The sequence below is a fragment of the Oncorhynchus tshawytscha genome, unplaced genomic scaffold (genome assembly GCF_018296145.1).
Source record: "Oncorhynchus tshawytscha isolate Ot180627B unplaced genomic scaffold, Otsh_v2.0 Un_contig_1793_pilon_pilon, whole genome shotgun sequence".
Taxonomy (NCBI): Eukaryota; Metazoa; Chordata; class Actinopteri; order Salmoniformes; family Salmonidae; genus Oncorhynchus; species Oncorhynchus tshawytscha.
In genome coordinates this window covers 27370-44243 of record NW_024609650.1, presented here as the reverse complement: position 1 = coordinate 44243, position 16874 = coordinate 27370, and the positions used below count along the sequence as shown (strand labels likewise).

The window sequence follows — 16874 nt, the reverse complement described above, 5'->3', positions numbered from 1 at the left end:
CTACACTAGCTAACTCCTCTAGGCTACACTAGCTCTAGGCTACACTAGCTAACTCCTCTAGGCTACACTAGCTAACTCCTCTAGGCTACACAGCTAGGCTACACTAACTCCTCTAGGCTACACTAGCTCTAGGCTACACTAGCTCTCCTCTAGGGCTACACTAGCTAACTCCTCTAGGCTACACTAGCTAACTCCTCTAGGCTACACTAGCTAACTCCTCTAGGCTACACTAGCTAACTCCTCTAGGCTACACTAGCTAAAATCCTCTAGGCTACACTAGCTAAGTCCTCTAGGCTACACTAGCTAACTCCTCTAGGCTACACTAGCTAAGTCCTCTAGGCTACACTAGCTAACTCCTCTAGGCTACACCAGCTAACTCCTCTAGGCTACACTCTAGGCTAACTCCTCTAGGCTACACTAGCTAACTCCTCTAGGCTACACTAGCTAACTCCTCTAGGCTACACTAGCTAACTCCTCTAGGCTACTAGCTATACTCCTCTAGGCTACACTAGCTAACTCCTCTAGGCTACACTAGCTAACTCCTCTAGGCTACACTAGCTAACTCCTCTAGGCTACACTAGCTAAGTCCTCTAGGCTAACTAGCTCTCCTCTAGGCTACACTAGCTAAGTCCTCTAGGCTACACTAGCTAACTCCTCTAGGCTACACTAGCTAACTCCTCTAGGCTACACTAGCTAACTCCTCTAGGCTACACTAGCTCTCCTCTAGGCTACACTAGCTAACTCCTCTAGGCTACACTAGCTAACTCCTCTAGGCTACACTAGCTAACTCCTCTAGGCTACACTAGCTAACTCCTCTAGGCTACACTAGCTAACTCCTCTAGGCTACACTAGCTAACTCCTCTAGGCTACACTAGCTAACTCCTCTAGGCTACACTAGCTAACTCCTCTAGGCTACACTAGCTAACTCCTCTAGGCTACACTAGCTAACTCCTCTAGGCTACACTAGCTAACTCCTCTAGGCTACACTAGCTAACTCCTCTAGGCTACACTAGCTAACTCCTCTAGGCTACACTAGCTAACTCCTCTAGGCTACACTAGCTAACTCCTCTAGGCTACACTAGCTAACTCCTCTAGGCTACACTAGCTAACTCCTCTAGGCTACACTAGCTAACTCCTCTAGGCTACACTAGCTAACTCCTCTAGGCTACACTAGCTAACTCCTCTAGGCTACACTAGCTAACTCCTCTAGGCTACACTAGCTAACTCCTCTAGGCTACACTAGCTAACTCCTCTAGGCTACACTAGCTAACTCCTCTAGGCTACACTAGCTAAGCTCTCTAGGCTACACTAGCTAACTCCTCTAGGCTACACTAGCTAACTCCTCCAGCTAGGCTACACTAGCTAACTCCTCTAGGCTACACTAGCTAACTCCTCTAGGCTACACTAGCTAACTCCTCTAGGCTACACTAGCTAACTCCTCTAGGCTACACTAGCTAACTCCTCTAGGCTACACTAGCTAACTCCTCTAGGCTACACTAGCTAACTCCTCTAGGCTACACTAGCTAACTCCTCTAGGCTACACTAGCTAACTCCTCTAGGCTACACTAGCTAACTCCTCTAGGCTACACTAGCTAACTCCTCTAGGCTACACTAGCTAACTCCTCTAGGCTACACTAGCTAACTTCTCCAGAGACGTAATACCGAGGGGAATCAGCTTTCCTTATAAACCAGTGGTTGTCAAACCCCTCTGGGCCCCCCACGAGCCCTTCCATATATTTTAACTAATTCAGAGCTATCCCACCTGATTCAACTAATCATCAACTAATCATCAAGTCCTTGATTAGATCAGGTGACCTAATTCAAGGCCAAAACAAAAATTGTGAAACGTCTGGAGGTTCACCCGAGAAGAGCTTCGAGAACCACTGGCTTAAAAATAAAAAAAATAAAAAGACAAACAGGAAATGACACGCCTTTGGAGACCTGTGGTCTCTTACCATCTGTGCGTCGGCGAAGCTGGGTGCCAACTTGGGCTGGAGGATCTTCTCCTGTGTTCCCTCCACCAGCTGGTGGGAGCTGTTACTGCCCCAGACGTACACCTCACACGTCTCTGACAGCATGGGAGCCTCGCCGCTCTGGAGGCTGTCTGGGCTGGCACAGGTACGGGAGTAGTCTGACGCCATCCTGCACACCTGGGAGGAAGTAGTGCTTAACTTGAGAAGGCTACCTACCTACATATAAACCTTCGTAACCCATACATATCGCATTCATAAGCAGTATAAAAGCTTTCAGAATACTTTCTTTTTTTTTTTTAAACGTAAATTGACCTGTACATTTTTTTTTATTTGAGTTGATACTTTACCTCTTCGAACAGACAGAGAGCTGCTTCATACAAAGAGCACAACCCGTCTGATGTCCGAGTCGGTTCCCTCCACTGACTCCTGTCTGCTGACGAGCCCTGGTCGAGAGTCAGGAGACATCAGATACACAGTCAGCCACAGAGACATATAGGGAGACATCAGACACACAGTCAGCCACAGAGACATATAGGGAGACATCAGACACACAGTCAGCCACAGAGACATATAGGAGACATAGTCAGCCACAGAGACATATAGGGAGACATCAGACACACAGTCAGCCACAGAGACATATAGGGAGACATCAGACACGCAGTCAGCCACAGAGACATATAGGGAGACATCAGACACGCAGTCAGCCACAGAGACATATAGGGAGACATCAGACACGCAGTCAGCCACAGAGACATCAGACACGCAGTCAGGAGACATATAGACATCAGACACGCAGTCAGCCACAGAGACATATAGGGAGACATCAGACACACAGTCAGCCACAGAGACATATAGGGAGACATCAGACACACAGTCAGCCACAGAGACATATAGGGAGACATCAGACACACAGTCAGCCACAGAGACATATAGGGAGACATCAGACACGCAGTCAGCCCAGAGACATATAGGGAGACATCAGACACACAGTCAGCCACAGAGACATATAGGGAGACATCAGACACACAGTCAGCCACAGAGACATATAGGAGACATCAGACACACAGTCAGCCACAGAGACATATAGGGAGACATCAGACACACAGTCAGCCACAGAGACATATAGGGAGACATCAGATACACAGTCAGCCACAGAGACATATAGGGAGACATCAGACACACAGTCAGCCACAGAGACATATAGGGAGACATCAGACACGCAGTCAGCCACAGAGACATATAGGGAGACATCAGACATCAGCCACAGAGACATACATATAGGGAGACAGTCAGCCACAGAGACATATAGGGAGACATCAGACACACAGTCAGCCACAGAGACATATAGGGAGACATCAGACACGCAGTCAGCCACAGAGACATATAGGGAGACATCAGACACACAGTCAGCCACAGAGACATATAGGGAGACATCAGATACACAGTCAGCCACAGAGACATATCGCCATGTTACACTGCATATGGAGAAACAGGACTGTACAGAAGGACTCGTAACATAATCAATCAAGAGGTAATGAGAATAAGGAGAAGCTGGAGAAGAAGCAGGAGGAGTACGTTGCCATCTGGTAATACAAAGAGCACAATAAACCTATAGAACACAATGGAAGTACGCAACAAATCATGAACAATAAAGTGTGTCTAGGGAGTTTTTCTCCTAGCCACCGTGCTTCTACACCTGCATTGCTTGCTGTTTGGGGGTTTTAGGCTGGGTTTCTGTACAGCACTTTGAGATATCAGCTGATGTACGAAGGGCTATATAAATACATTTGATTGGTTGTTTATAGGACGCTTACCAGGGAACGTCTCATCTGCATGAGGATGTTCATGAAGCAGTCGTATCCAATCAGCCCTTCCTGGTTCAGCAGACACGCCTTCATCTTCTCCTTCTCCATGGTGCTGACCACGGCGGACGCCACCAGGGCCATCTCCACCCACTCCAGAAGGTACCTCAGGGACCCCCTCTGGGCAGCCAGGCCCAGCAACAGCTCCGACGCCAGCCTCCGACCCAAGACGTCCGCCCCGGAGTTTGGCATGGTCACTCCCTTGAGGAAAGCGGTGACCTGGGTCAGGCAGTCCAGACCCATAGGGGGGATCTTACTCTCGTTGGCCAGGGAGAGGGCCGGCAGGGAGGAGACCACGTCCATGGCCGTGTGGATGACGTCGTTACAGAGGTTGAGTCCTCCGGGGCCCGGCGGCGGCATCATCCAGCTCTGCCGGAGCAGAGCGAACAGCAGACTGAGGCCCGTTCGGACCCCCATCTCGATCAGAGCATCGGTGCTGGACCGCGGCCGCTCGCTGACAGAGTGCAGGTCGGACGATCCGGAGTTGTTGTCGGGCGAGTGCTGCTGCTGCTTGACTTTGCCCTTGTCGTGGTACTTGTTGGACAGAGCGAAGAAGATCCTCTGGAGGACCAGCAGGCGTTTGCGGAGAGCGGAGGCGAAGGGAGAGTCGGAACACACCATCTTGGCCAACGCCATCTGGCTGCTGAGGAGGGCGTCTAGGTAGTGTTCCTGTTCATCGCTGGACAGGGACTCACGCTCGAAGTCCGGCAGCTGGGGTCCCTTCAGACACAACACCTGAGGACACAGCATTGATATTAGGCCTATGTAGTGTGTGTTGTAATGTGTTAGCTATGTGATGTTTTCACCGTGGGCCTCAATAAACCTTTTATTCTGATCCCAGATCTGTTTGTGCTCAGGACCAAACATATGTTGGTCATGACAGAGACTGACAAGGAGTTGGTATGATATAGTATAAACAAACTGGCACTCAGGCTTAGCGATGACATATAGAGATCGTGATGCAAAACTACATTTCTGCGCAATGCTGACAATAAAGTATTGGCTGTGTCGCGATATGGCCTCTACACAGAGAAGCCGAGTTCCATTTGGTTTCACAGACATTAACTCAATCTCATTCTGCTCCCACCTGCTGGGGAAGGACGACCACCTCTTTGTTGGTGAGCAGCTTGGAGTAGAGCACGGACACGCCCTCCCGCGTGGAGATGGACTCGCTGTCGTCCGTGATCCACGAGCCGTTCAGGTGCTCCAGCCATTTGAGCTTCACTGGAGGTATCATCAGGGCCATGATGTCACTCTGCTGCCATTAGTCCTAGGAGGACAGGGGGACAGATATTAACAAGGCCTAACCATTAAGAAAGGGAAACAATCACAGGAACAACAATAAGCTATGACATAACCAGACAGACAGAGGAGAGATATATTAACATCAACCAGACAGACAGAGGAGAGATATATTAACACCAACCAGACAGACAGAGGAGAGATATATTAACATCAACCAGACAGACAGAGGAGAGATATATTAACATCAACCAGACAGACAGAGGAGAGACATGTTAACATCAACCAGACAGACAGACAGAGGAGAGATATATTAACGTCAACCAGACAGACAGAGGAGAGATATATTAACACCAATCAGACAGACAGAGGAGAGATATATTAACATCAACCAGACAGACAGAGGAGAGATATATTAACATCAACCAGACAGAGGAGAGACATATTAACATCAACCAGACAGACAGAGAGAGATATATTAACACCAACCAGACAGACAGACAGAGGAGAGATATATTAACGTCAACCAGACAGACAGAGGAGAGACATGTTAACATCAACCAGACAGACAGAGGAGAGACATGTTAACATCAACCAGACAGACAGACAGAGGAGAGATATATTAACACCAACCAGACAGACAGAGGAGAGATATATTAACATCAACCAGACAGACAGACAGAGGAGAGATATATTAACATCAACCAGACAGAGGAGAGACATATTAACATCAACCAGACAGACAGAGGAGAGATATATTAACATCAATCAGACAGACCGAGGAGAGACATATTAACATCAACCAGACAGACAGAGGAGAGACATATTAACATCAATCAGACAGACAGAGGAGAGATATATTAACATCAACCAGACAGACAGAGGAGAGATATATTAACATCAACCAGACAGACAGAGGAGAGATATATTAACATCAACCAGACAGACAGAGGAGAGATATATTAACATCAACCAGACAGACAGAGGAGAGATATATTAACATCAATCAGACAGACAGAGGAGAGATATATTAACATCAACCAGACAGACAGAGGAGAGATATATTAACATCAACCAGACAGACAGAGGAGAGATATATTAACATCAACCAGACAGACAGAGGAGAGACATATTAACATCAATCAGACAGACAGAGGAGAGACATATTAACATCAACCAGACAGACAGAGGAGAGACATATTAACATCAACCAGACAGACAGACAGAGGAGAGACATGTTAACATCAACCAGACAGACAGAGGAGAGACATGTTAACATCAATCAGACAGACATAGATATATTAACATCAACCAGACAGACAGACAGAGGAGAGACATGTTACCAGTCAGATGTACAGTGCATTTGGAAAGTATTCAGACCCCTTAACTTTTTCCACATTTTGTTACGTTTACAGCCTTATACTAAAATGTATTCAATAAAACACACGTCCTCAATCTACACACATAATGACAAAAAAAGTATTCAGACCCTTTGCTATGAGCCTTGAAATTAAGCTCAGGTGCATCCTGTTTCCATTGATCACCTTTGAGAAGTTTCTACAACTTGATTGGAGTCCACCTGTGGTAAATTCAGTTGATTGGACATGATTTGGAAAGGCACACACCTGTCTATATAAGGTCCCACAGTTGACAGTGGATGTCAGAGCAAAAACCAAGACATGAGGTCGAAGGAATTGTCCGTAGAGCACCGAGACAGGATTGTGTCGAGGTAAAGATCTGGGGAAAGGTACCAAAAAATGGCTGCAGCATTGAAGGTCCCCAAGAACACAGTGGCCTCCAGCATTCTTAAATGGAAGATGTTTGGAACCACCAAGATTCTTCCTAGAGCTGTCCGCCCGGCCAAACTGAGCGATCGGAGGAGAAGGGCCTTGAACAGGGGGTTGACCAAGAACCTAATGGTCACTCTGACAGAGCTCCAGAGTTCCAAGATTGAACTCTTTGAATGCCAAGCTTCACGTCTGGAGGAAACCGGGCACCATCACTATGGTGAAGTATGGTGGTGGCAGCATCATGCTGTGGGGAAGGTTTTTCAGCGGCAGGGACTGTGAGACTAGTCATACATGCACAGTCTTACTGAGAGTTGTAGCTGCTGTTGTAGCTGCGTGATGTATTGTTGTCTCTACCTTCTTGCCCGTTGTGCTGTTGTCTGTGCCCAATAATGTTTCTATCCTGTTTTGTGCAGCAACATGTGTTGCTGCCATGTTGTTGTCATGTTGTGTTGCTGCCGTGTTGTTGTCATGTTGTGTTGCTACCATGTTGTTGTCATGTTGTGTTGCTACCATGTTGTTGTCATGTTGTGTTGCTACCATGTTGTTGTCATGTTGTGTTGCTACCATGTTGTTGTCATGTTGTGTTGCTGCCATGTTGTTGTCATGTTGTGTTGCTGCCGTGTTGTTGTCATGTTGTGTTGCTACCATGTTGTTGTCATGTTGTGTTGCTAACATGTTGTTGTCATGTTGTGTTGCTACCATGTTGTTGTCATGTTGTGTTGCTAACATGCTGTTGTCATGTTGTGTTGCTACCATGTTGTTGTCATGTTGTGTTGCTACCATGTTGTCATGTTGTGTTGTTGTCATGTTGTCATGTTGTGTTGTTGTCATGTTGTGTTGCTACCATGTTGTCATGTTGTGTTGTTGTCATGTTGTTGTCATGTTGTGTTGCTACCATGTTGTCATGTTGTGTTGCTACCATGTTGTCATGTTGTGTTGTTGTCATGTTGTGTTGCTATCATGTTGTTGTCATGTTGTGTTGCTACCATGGTGTGGGCGGCAGCGTAGCCTAGTGGTTAGAGCGTTGGACTAGTAACCGGAAGGTTGCAAGTTCAAACCCCCAAGCTGACAAGGTACAAATCTGTCGTTCTGCTCCCTGAACAGGCAGTTAACCCCACTGTTCCTAGGCCGTCATTGAAAATAAGAATTTGTTCTTAACTGACTTGCCTAGTTAAATAAAGGTAAAATAAAAAATGTTGTGTTGCTACCATGTTGCTACCATGTTGTTGTCATGTTGTTGTCATGTTGTTGTCATGTTGTTGTCATGTTGTTGTCATGTTGTTGTCATGTTGTGTTGCTACCATGTTGTGTTGCTACCATGTTGTTGTCATGTTGTGTTGCTAACATGTTGTTGTCATGTTGTGTTGCTGTCATGTTGTGTTGCTACCATGTTGTCATCATGTTGTGTTGCTACCATGTTGTTGTCATGTTGTGTTGCTACCATGTTGTTGTCATGTTGTGTTGCTACCATGTTGTCATCATGTTGTGTTGCTACCATGTTGTTGTCATGTTGTGTTGCTAACATGTTGTTGTCATGTTGTGTTGCTACCATGTTGTTGTCATGTTGTGTTGCTAAAATGCTGTGTTGTCATGTGTTGCTGCCATGCTATGTTGTTGTCTTAGGTCTCTCTTTATGTAGTGTTGTGTCTCTCTTGTCCTGATGTGTGTTTTGTCCTATATTTAGATTTATTTTATTTTTAATCCCAGCCCCCGTCCCTGCAGGAGGCCTTTTACCTTTTGGTAGGGCGTCATTGTAAATAAGAATTTGTTCTTAACTGACTTGCCAAGTTAAATAAAAAGGTGAAATATTTTTAGGAAAACCTAAAAATCTGCTCCAGAGCGCTCAGGACCTCAGACAGGGCCAAAGGTTCACCTTCTAACAGGACAACGACCCTAAGCACACAGCCAAGACATCGCAGGAGTGGCTTCAGGACAAGTCTCTGAATGTCCTGGAGTGGCCCTGCCAGAGCCCGGACTTGAACCTGATCGAACTTCTCTGGAGAGACCTGAAAATAGCTGTGCAGCGACGCTCCCCATCCAACCTGACAGAGCTTGAGAGGATCTGCAGAGAAGAATGGTATAAACTCCCCAAATACAGGTGTGCCAAGCTTGTGGCGTCATACCCAAGAGAAAGGTGCTTCAACACTGAGTAAAGTACTGAGTAAAGGGTCTGAATACTTATGTAAATGTGATATTTCAGTTATTTTTTTGTAAACTTTTCAACCCCTTTTTCTCCACAATATCGTGTTATCCAATCGCTAGTACAACTCCCGTATGGACTCCAAAGAGGCGATGGTTGAGAGCCATGCGTCCTCCAAAACATGACATATAGACATCAACCAGACAGATAGACAGAGGAGAGATATATAGGCTGTCAGGACAGGAGATGAGGCTTTGTTACAGCTGATAGAAGATATTAGACCGTCAGGACAGGAGATGGGGCTTTGTTACAGCTGAGAGAAGATATTAGACCGTCAGGACAGGAGATGGGGCTTTGTTACAGCTGATAGAAGATATTAGACCGTCAGGACAGGAGATGGGGCTTTGTTACAGCTGATAGAAGATATTAGACCGTCAGGACAGGAGATGGGGCTTTGTTACAGCTGATAGAAGATATTAGACCGTCAGGACAGGAGATGGGGCTTTGTTACAGCTGATAGAAGATATTAGACCGTCAGGACAGGAGATGGGGCTTTGTTACAGCTGATAGAAGATATTAGACCGTCAGGACAGGAGATGGGGCTTTGTTACAGCTGACAGAAGATATTAGACCGTCAGGACAGGAGATGGGGCTTTGTTACAGCTGATAGAAGATATTAGACCGTCAGGACAGGAGATGGGGCTTTGTTACAGCTGATAGAAGATATTAGAGGACAGGAGATGGGGCTTTGTTACAGCTGATCAGGACAGGAGATGGGGCTTTGTTACAGCTGACAGATAGAAGATATTAGACCGTCAGGACAGGAGATGGGGCTTTGTTACAGCTGATAGAAGATATTAGACCGTCAGGACAGGAGATGGGGCTTTGTTACAGCTGACAGATAGAAGATATTAGACCGTCAGGACAGGAGATGGGGCTTTGTTACAGCTGATAGAAGATATTAGACCGTCAGGACAGGAGAAGGGGCTTTGTTACAGCTGATAGAAGATATTAGAGGGGGAGATATTAACCATTGAGACAAGGGTGGGAAACAATCACTGAGACCATTTGATATGGTGGCTGTGAGAAGAAGAAGGACCACAACAGAAAATAACAAGCATGTAGTCTGGTGCCAATAGTCCAGTAAGGACAGGATGGATGACCACCATCGAGGACGAGATGACACTGTTTGGTTTCCCTGAGAGGAACAATTCAATTCACAACAGGAAATTAAACAACTATTTTACAGTGATCACATCCGTGCAGGACAATGTGATCACAGCAAACTGTTGATCACACTGACCACATTCTGCTTCTGGAGCTACGCTATAGACCTAACATGTAACATGTCCTCGGAACTCCAACATGTCCTCGGAACTCCAACATGTCTGTCCTCGGAACTCCAACATGTCCTCGGAACTCCAACATGTCTGTCCTCGGAACTCCGACACGTCCTCACAACTCCGACACGTCCTCACAACTCCGACACGTCCTCACAACTCCAACACACAACTCCAACACACAACTCCAACACGTCCTCAGAACTCCAACACGTCCTCGGAACTCCAACTAGATCCATTGATATGATGTATGACTTGTAAAACAGTTAGCTAGCCTAACACTGCGCTCCAATTACTACAGATGGCAATCCCCAATACTCCTCGGGGGAAGATTTACCAACATGCTGTCGGCCTAATCCATGGAGCGAATGTAATGACCTAATTTTGCTGGAAGTAACCGTGTCATCGCATATTCCCCAACGACCTAGGTGTAAACGTTTCAGATCATTCCAATTACACAGGATAACAGTAGTAAACATAGACCTACATGTGCTTCTGCCACAGATACTCTCAGTTCTCGCAGGATAGGCTTATTTACACCAGCGGACCAATCAGCCAGTACACATCAGCACAGCAGTCATAGCCTGCATTAACTATCTTTGGGAAGCAACACACGTTGGGGAAGCAACACACATTGGGGAAGCAACACACGAAGCAACACACGTTGGGGAAGCAACACGCGTTGGGGAAGCAACACACGTCGGGGAAGCAACGTGGAGAGAAACATGCGGAAGGCCTAGACAACAAAATGAGGCTGTAATATTTCAACAGCACTTACTATTGGATTATGAACCTGTTTTATCTGGAGGGGGGGAAATAGGTCACCTGATACTGAGTGTAGAAGAAGAAATGTTTTCGCCTTCCCGTCTGGCTTGTCTATTACGTCTCGGCTATTCCCTTACACCCCCCCTCTTCACTCATACCAGCAGGCCTAGTTGTTAGCTACCTTTCACCATTATACACTATGCAATACAAATAACGAAATGTTAGTAGTACCATAGGTTAAACACGCATTCGACAACCATGAAATCTTGCAACAACAGCTGTAAACATTGATTTCACTGTCCACAGCTATGGTGATGCTTACTGCCTAACGGTCTGGAAGTGGCCATGCACTACACAGTGACAATGCATTTCCTACGTGCATTTTATAGAAGGATTCCTCTCTCTCTCTCTCTTGTTGCACAATCCTTTTAGTATGACGGGCGGCAGGTAGCCTAGTGGTTAAGAACGTTTGGGCCAGTAACCCAAAGGTAGCTGGTTCAAAACCATAAGCTGACTAGTGGAACAATCTGTCAATGTTCCCCTGAGCAAGACACTTAACCCTAATTGCTCCTGTCAATCACTCTGGATCAGTTCATCTGCTAAATTACTCAAATTCTGATATATATATATATTTTTTTATGTACAGCTTTCACCATGCTATATTTGAGCTCAAGAAGAAGGGCACCTGCATTATCGACAATCTCATTAGCAGGCGTGCTATGTCTGCCTGCTGCATTACTGAACATACAAGATTGACATAAAGTGAATTGCTTTGACAGCTGTCTGTCATATTATAAATCGTACTGTGTAATCAGTAGGTGCCCAGTGACAGCCTCAGGTGAGTAAGGCCAGCAAGGTGGAATCCTGTAAATGGTCATAGTAAGCAATACAGTGTTGATATACTGTAGACTCAACTAGCTACTTCAGCTAGCTACTAAATACTTGCCTATGATAGATAAACAGTAAGGTAGACACATCAGCTGGCTAGCTAGCTTCACTAATTGCACAAACTAGCTAGCTAGTAGCTAACGTTAGCGGGCTAACTAACACATTCCACATCTACTAACCTACCTAGCTTTGACAGAATATGCACAAAAACAACATAAATGCTATTTGTTATTGGTAAACTAGCTTGACTAATATATACACCAGACACGGAATATGTTAGACTGACATGACACAGCTGGATAGTAAAGGTACGCTAACAGACTAGCTACTGTAGCTACCATCACCAATTCAACTAGTCTACTAGGCCTGTGTTGTTAGCTACATAGGACATAATCAAAATAATTCACTCACTGGCATGCTGGCTAAGTTTATTACAGCGTTGTTACACACTAACAGTTAGCTAACTACTGTTATGTTGTGAACTGGTGCTGAAGCACAACATAAAGCTAATGCTAGCCGATGCTAACCAACAGAATCCACTTTGCTGTTAGCTAGCTAGGTAGCTAGATAGCTGAAAACAACTCATACAGATGTAGGTACATGACAAACACAGGCTACGACTAGCTAATTGGCCATCAAAGATACAGATAAGCAAGACCATGCACTGTTTTTTTTTTTGCAATAGTAAAATGAATTATAGGAAAAGTATTTGACATTGCATTCAAGCTAAACACATAGAAAGGCCAAGCTAGCTAGCCTAGCTGGGTACTGTAGCTTACCACCAACTGTCAAAAAGGGGGGCCTCTTCACTGTGGCACGTCAACACACTTCATTACAATAGCAAAGGTTTCTGCAACCGCAGGACGTATAGGTCGTGTAATCCCCGTAAGTGTATTTGTGGGTTTTTTGATAAGGTGTCGTTAATTACAACAAATAAGTCTGTCAGTCAGAAGTTCTTTTCTTCCCACCTTTCTCGTTTCTGGCTGTAACTTCCACTGCATTGGATGCAGATGAGAGGGTTTTGACTCCCAACCCCCCCCTTTCTCCTTCAGTCCCAGACCTGGGCTGCAGTGACGCGTCTGTCTGTCGTGTGTGTTGAACTCCTACAGTCAGTCAGAGGCTTATCTTCTGGACTGACAGAACAGGCATGAAAACAAAGGAATATGCAATCATTTCAATATGGAACGGTCAATTCCAATGGGTTAACAGAAATGATTTTTGTCCTATAATGTAAAAAAAAATAATAATAATAATATATTTTTTTTAAAGAAGTTGGGAAGTACCAGTCCTTTCGTATTTTTTTTTTTGCAGACGTATTGAAGAGATAGTGAAGTGTTGGAAGTCTAAGATAGGTGAGGGGGGGAGTCTAAGGGCAGGGGGTCGGATTCGAACCCATGCCCACTCTTGTTGTGCAAGAATTTCAATATTGAATGATCAATTCCAGTGGTTATATAAATGATTTTTGCAACGTCATCATAGTTAATTATTCTGTAAATGCCTTTGGGCCTAAATTTGACACAGGGCTAGTGGTTCCAGTTCGTGCATGTTTGCCCCTACGCACAATACAGTAATACCATCACAATGATGAATGAAGCATGTAATAGCAGTCAACTATAACTGTTTTAATGGCCACTTGTATTATACAGTTATTATAATGGGTTCATTGATTGCGCCGACAGAGATGGCCGCCTATTCCTAGGAAACTATGCAGTTTTTTGTTTTTTTACGTGTTATTTCTTACACTAGTACCCCAGGTCATCTTAGGTTTCTTTACATACAGCCGAGAAGAACTACTGAATATAAGATCAGCGTCAACTCACCATCAGTACGACCAAGAATATGTTTTTCGCGATGCGGATCCTGTGTTCTGCCTTACAACCAGTGTAACCGAGTGGATCACATGCAGCGACCAAAAAAAAAACGACTCAGAAAAAGAGGGAAACGATCTTCTGGTCAGACTCCGGAGACGGGCACATCGTGCACCACTCCCTAGCATTCTTCTTGCCAATGTCCAGTCTCTTGACAACAAGGTTGATGAAATCCGAGCAAGGGTAGCATTCCAGAGGGACATCAGAGACTGTAACGTTCTCTGCTTCACGGAAACATGGCTCACTGGAGAGACGCAATCCGAAGCGGTGCAGCCAGCGGGTTTCTCCACGCATCGCGCCGACAGAAACAAACATCTTTCTGGTAAGAAGACGGGCGGGGGCGTATGTCTTATGGCCAACGTGACATGGTGTGATGAAGGAAACATACAGGAACTCAAATCCTTCTGTTCACCTGATTTAGAATTCCTCACAATCAAATGTAGACCGCATTATCTACCAAGAGAATTCTCTTCGATTATAATCACAGCCGTATATATCCCCCCAAGCAGACACATCGATGGCTCTGAACGAACTTTATTTAACTCTCTGCAAACTGGAAACGATTTATCCGGAGGCTGCATTCATTGTAGCTGGGGATTTTAACAAGGCTAATCTGAAAACAAGACTCCCTAAATTTTATCAGCATATCGATTGCGCAACCAGGGGTGGAAAGACCCTGGATCATTGTTACTCTAACTTCCGCGACGCATATAAGGCCCTGCCCCGCCCCCTTTCGGAAAAGCTGACCACGACTCCATTTTGTTGATCCCTGCCTACAGACAGAAACTAAAACAAGAAGCTCCCACGCTGAGGTCTGTCCAACGCTGGTCCGACCAAGCTGACTCCACACTCCAAGACTGCTTCCATCACGTGGACTGGGAGATGTTTCGTATTGCGTCAGACAACAACATTGACGAATACGCTGATTCGGTGTGCGAGTTCATTAGAACGTGCGTTGAAGATGTCGTTCCCATAGCAACGATTAAAACATTCCCTAACCAGAAACCGTGGATTGATGGCAGCATTCGTGTGAAACTGAAGGCATGAACCACTGCTTTTAATCAGGGCAAGGTGTCTGGTAACATGACTGAATACAAACAGTGCAGCTATTCCCTCCGCAAGGCTATCAAACAAGCTAAGCGCCAGTACAGAGACAAAGTAGAATCTCAATTCAACGGCTCAGACACAAGAGGTATGTGGCAGGGTCTACAGTCAATCACGGACTACAGGAAGAAACCCAGCCCAGTCACGGACCAGGATGTCTTGCTCCCAGGCAGACTAAATAACTTTTTTGCCCGCTTTGAGTACAATACAGTGCCACTGACACGGCCTGCAACGGAAACATGCGGTCTCTCCTTCACTGCAGCCGAAGTGAGTAAGACATTTAAACGTGTTAACCCTCGCAAGGCTGCAGGCCCAGACGGCATCCCCAGCCGCGCCCTCAGAGCATGCGCAAACCAGCTGGCCGGTGTGTTTACGGACATATTCAATCAATCCCTATACCAGTCTGCTGTTCCCACATGCTTCAAGAGGGCCACCATTGTTCCTGTTCCCAAGAAAGCTAAGGTAACTGAGCTAAACGACTACCGCCCCGTAGCACTCACATCCGTCATCATGAAGTGCTTTGAGAGACTAGTCAAGGACCATATCACCTCCACCGTACCTGACACCCTTGACCCACTCCAATTTGCTTACCGCCCAAATAGGTCCACAGACGATGCAATCTCAACCACACTGCACACTGCCCTAACCCATCTGGACAAGAGGAATACCTATGTGAGAATGCTGTTCATCGACTACAGCTCGGCATTCAACACCATAGTACCCTCCAAGCTCGTCATCAAGCTCGAGACCCTGGGTCTCGACCCCGCCCTGTGCAACTGGGTACTGGACTTCCTGACGGGCCGCCCCAGGTGGTGAGGGTAGGCAACAACATCTCCTCCCCGCTGATCCTCAACACTGGGGCCCCACAAGGGTGCGTTCTGAGCCCTCTCCTGTACTCCCTGTTCACCCACGACTGCGTGGCCATGCACGCCTCCAACTCAATCATCAAGTTTGCGGACGACACAACAGTGGTAGGCTTGATTACCAACAACGACGAGACGGCCTACAGGGAGGAGGTGAGGGCCCTCGGAGTGTGGTGTCAGGAAAATAACCTCACACTCAACGTCAACAAAACTAAGGAGATGATTGTGGACTTCAGGAAACAGCAGAGGGAACACCCCCATCCACATCGATGGAACAGTAGTGGAGAGGGTAGCAAGTTTTAAGTTCCTCGGCATACACATCACAGACAAACTGAATTGGTCCACTCACACAGACAGCATCGTGAGGAAGGCGCAGCAGCGCCTCTTCAACCTCAGGAGGCTGAAGAAATTCGGCTTGTCACCAAAAGCACTCACAAACTTCTACAGATGCACAATCGAGAGCATCCTGGCGGGCTGTATCACCGCCTGGTATGGCAACTGCACCGCCCTCAACCGTAAGGCTCTCCAGAGGGTAGTGAGGTCTGCACAACGCATCACCGGGGCAAACTACCTGCCCTCCAGGACACCTACACCACCCGATGCTACAGGAAGGCCATAAAGATCATCAAGGACACCAACCACCCGAGCCACTGCCTGTTCACCCCGCTGCCATCCAGAAGGCGAGGTCAGTACAGGTGCATCAAAGCTGGGACCGAGAGACTGAAAAACAGCTTCTATCTCAAGGCCATCAGACTGTTAAACAGCCACCACTAACATTGAGTGGCTACTGCCAACACACTGTCAATGACACTGACTCTACTCCAGCCACTTTAATCATGGGAATTGATGGGAAATGATGTAAATATATCACTAGCCACTTTAAACAATGCTACCTTATATAATGTTACTTACCCTACATTGTTCATCTCATATGCATACGTTGATACTGTACTCTATATCATCGACTGCATCCTTATGTAATACATGTATCACTAGCCACTTTAACTATGCCACTTGGTTTACATACTTATCTCATATG

The 16874-nt window shown here is 46.1% G+C and overlaps 1 protein-coding gene across 1 annotated transcript in view; it reads right to left on the bottom strand.

The window, feature by feature from the left end:
- LOC112239810 (probable E3 ubiquitin-protein ligase HERC1) overlaps positions 1-13116 on the bottom strand; it is a 211754-nt gene extending 198638 nt beyond the window's left edge. Inside the window, 5 exon segments of the mRNA XM_042316629.1 lie at positions 1956-2150; positions 2321-2416; positions 3788-4570; positions 4923-5105; positions 12780-13116. Coding sequence (XP_042172563.1) covers positions 1956-2150; positions 2321-2416; positions 3788-4570; positions 4923-5081 — 1233 coding nt within the window. The 5' untranslated portion in view covers positions 5082-5105; positions 12780-13116.
- Positions 13117-16874: the final 3758 nt, after the last annotated feature.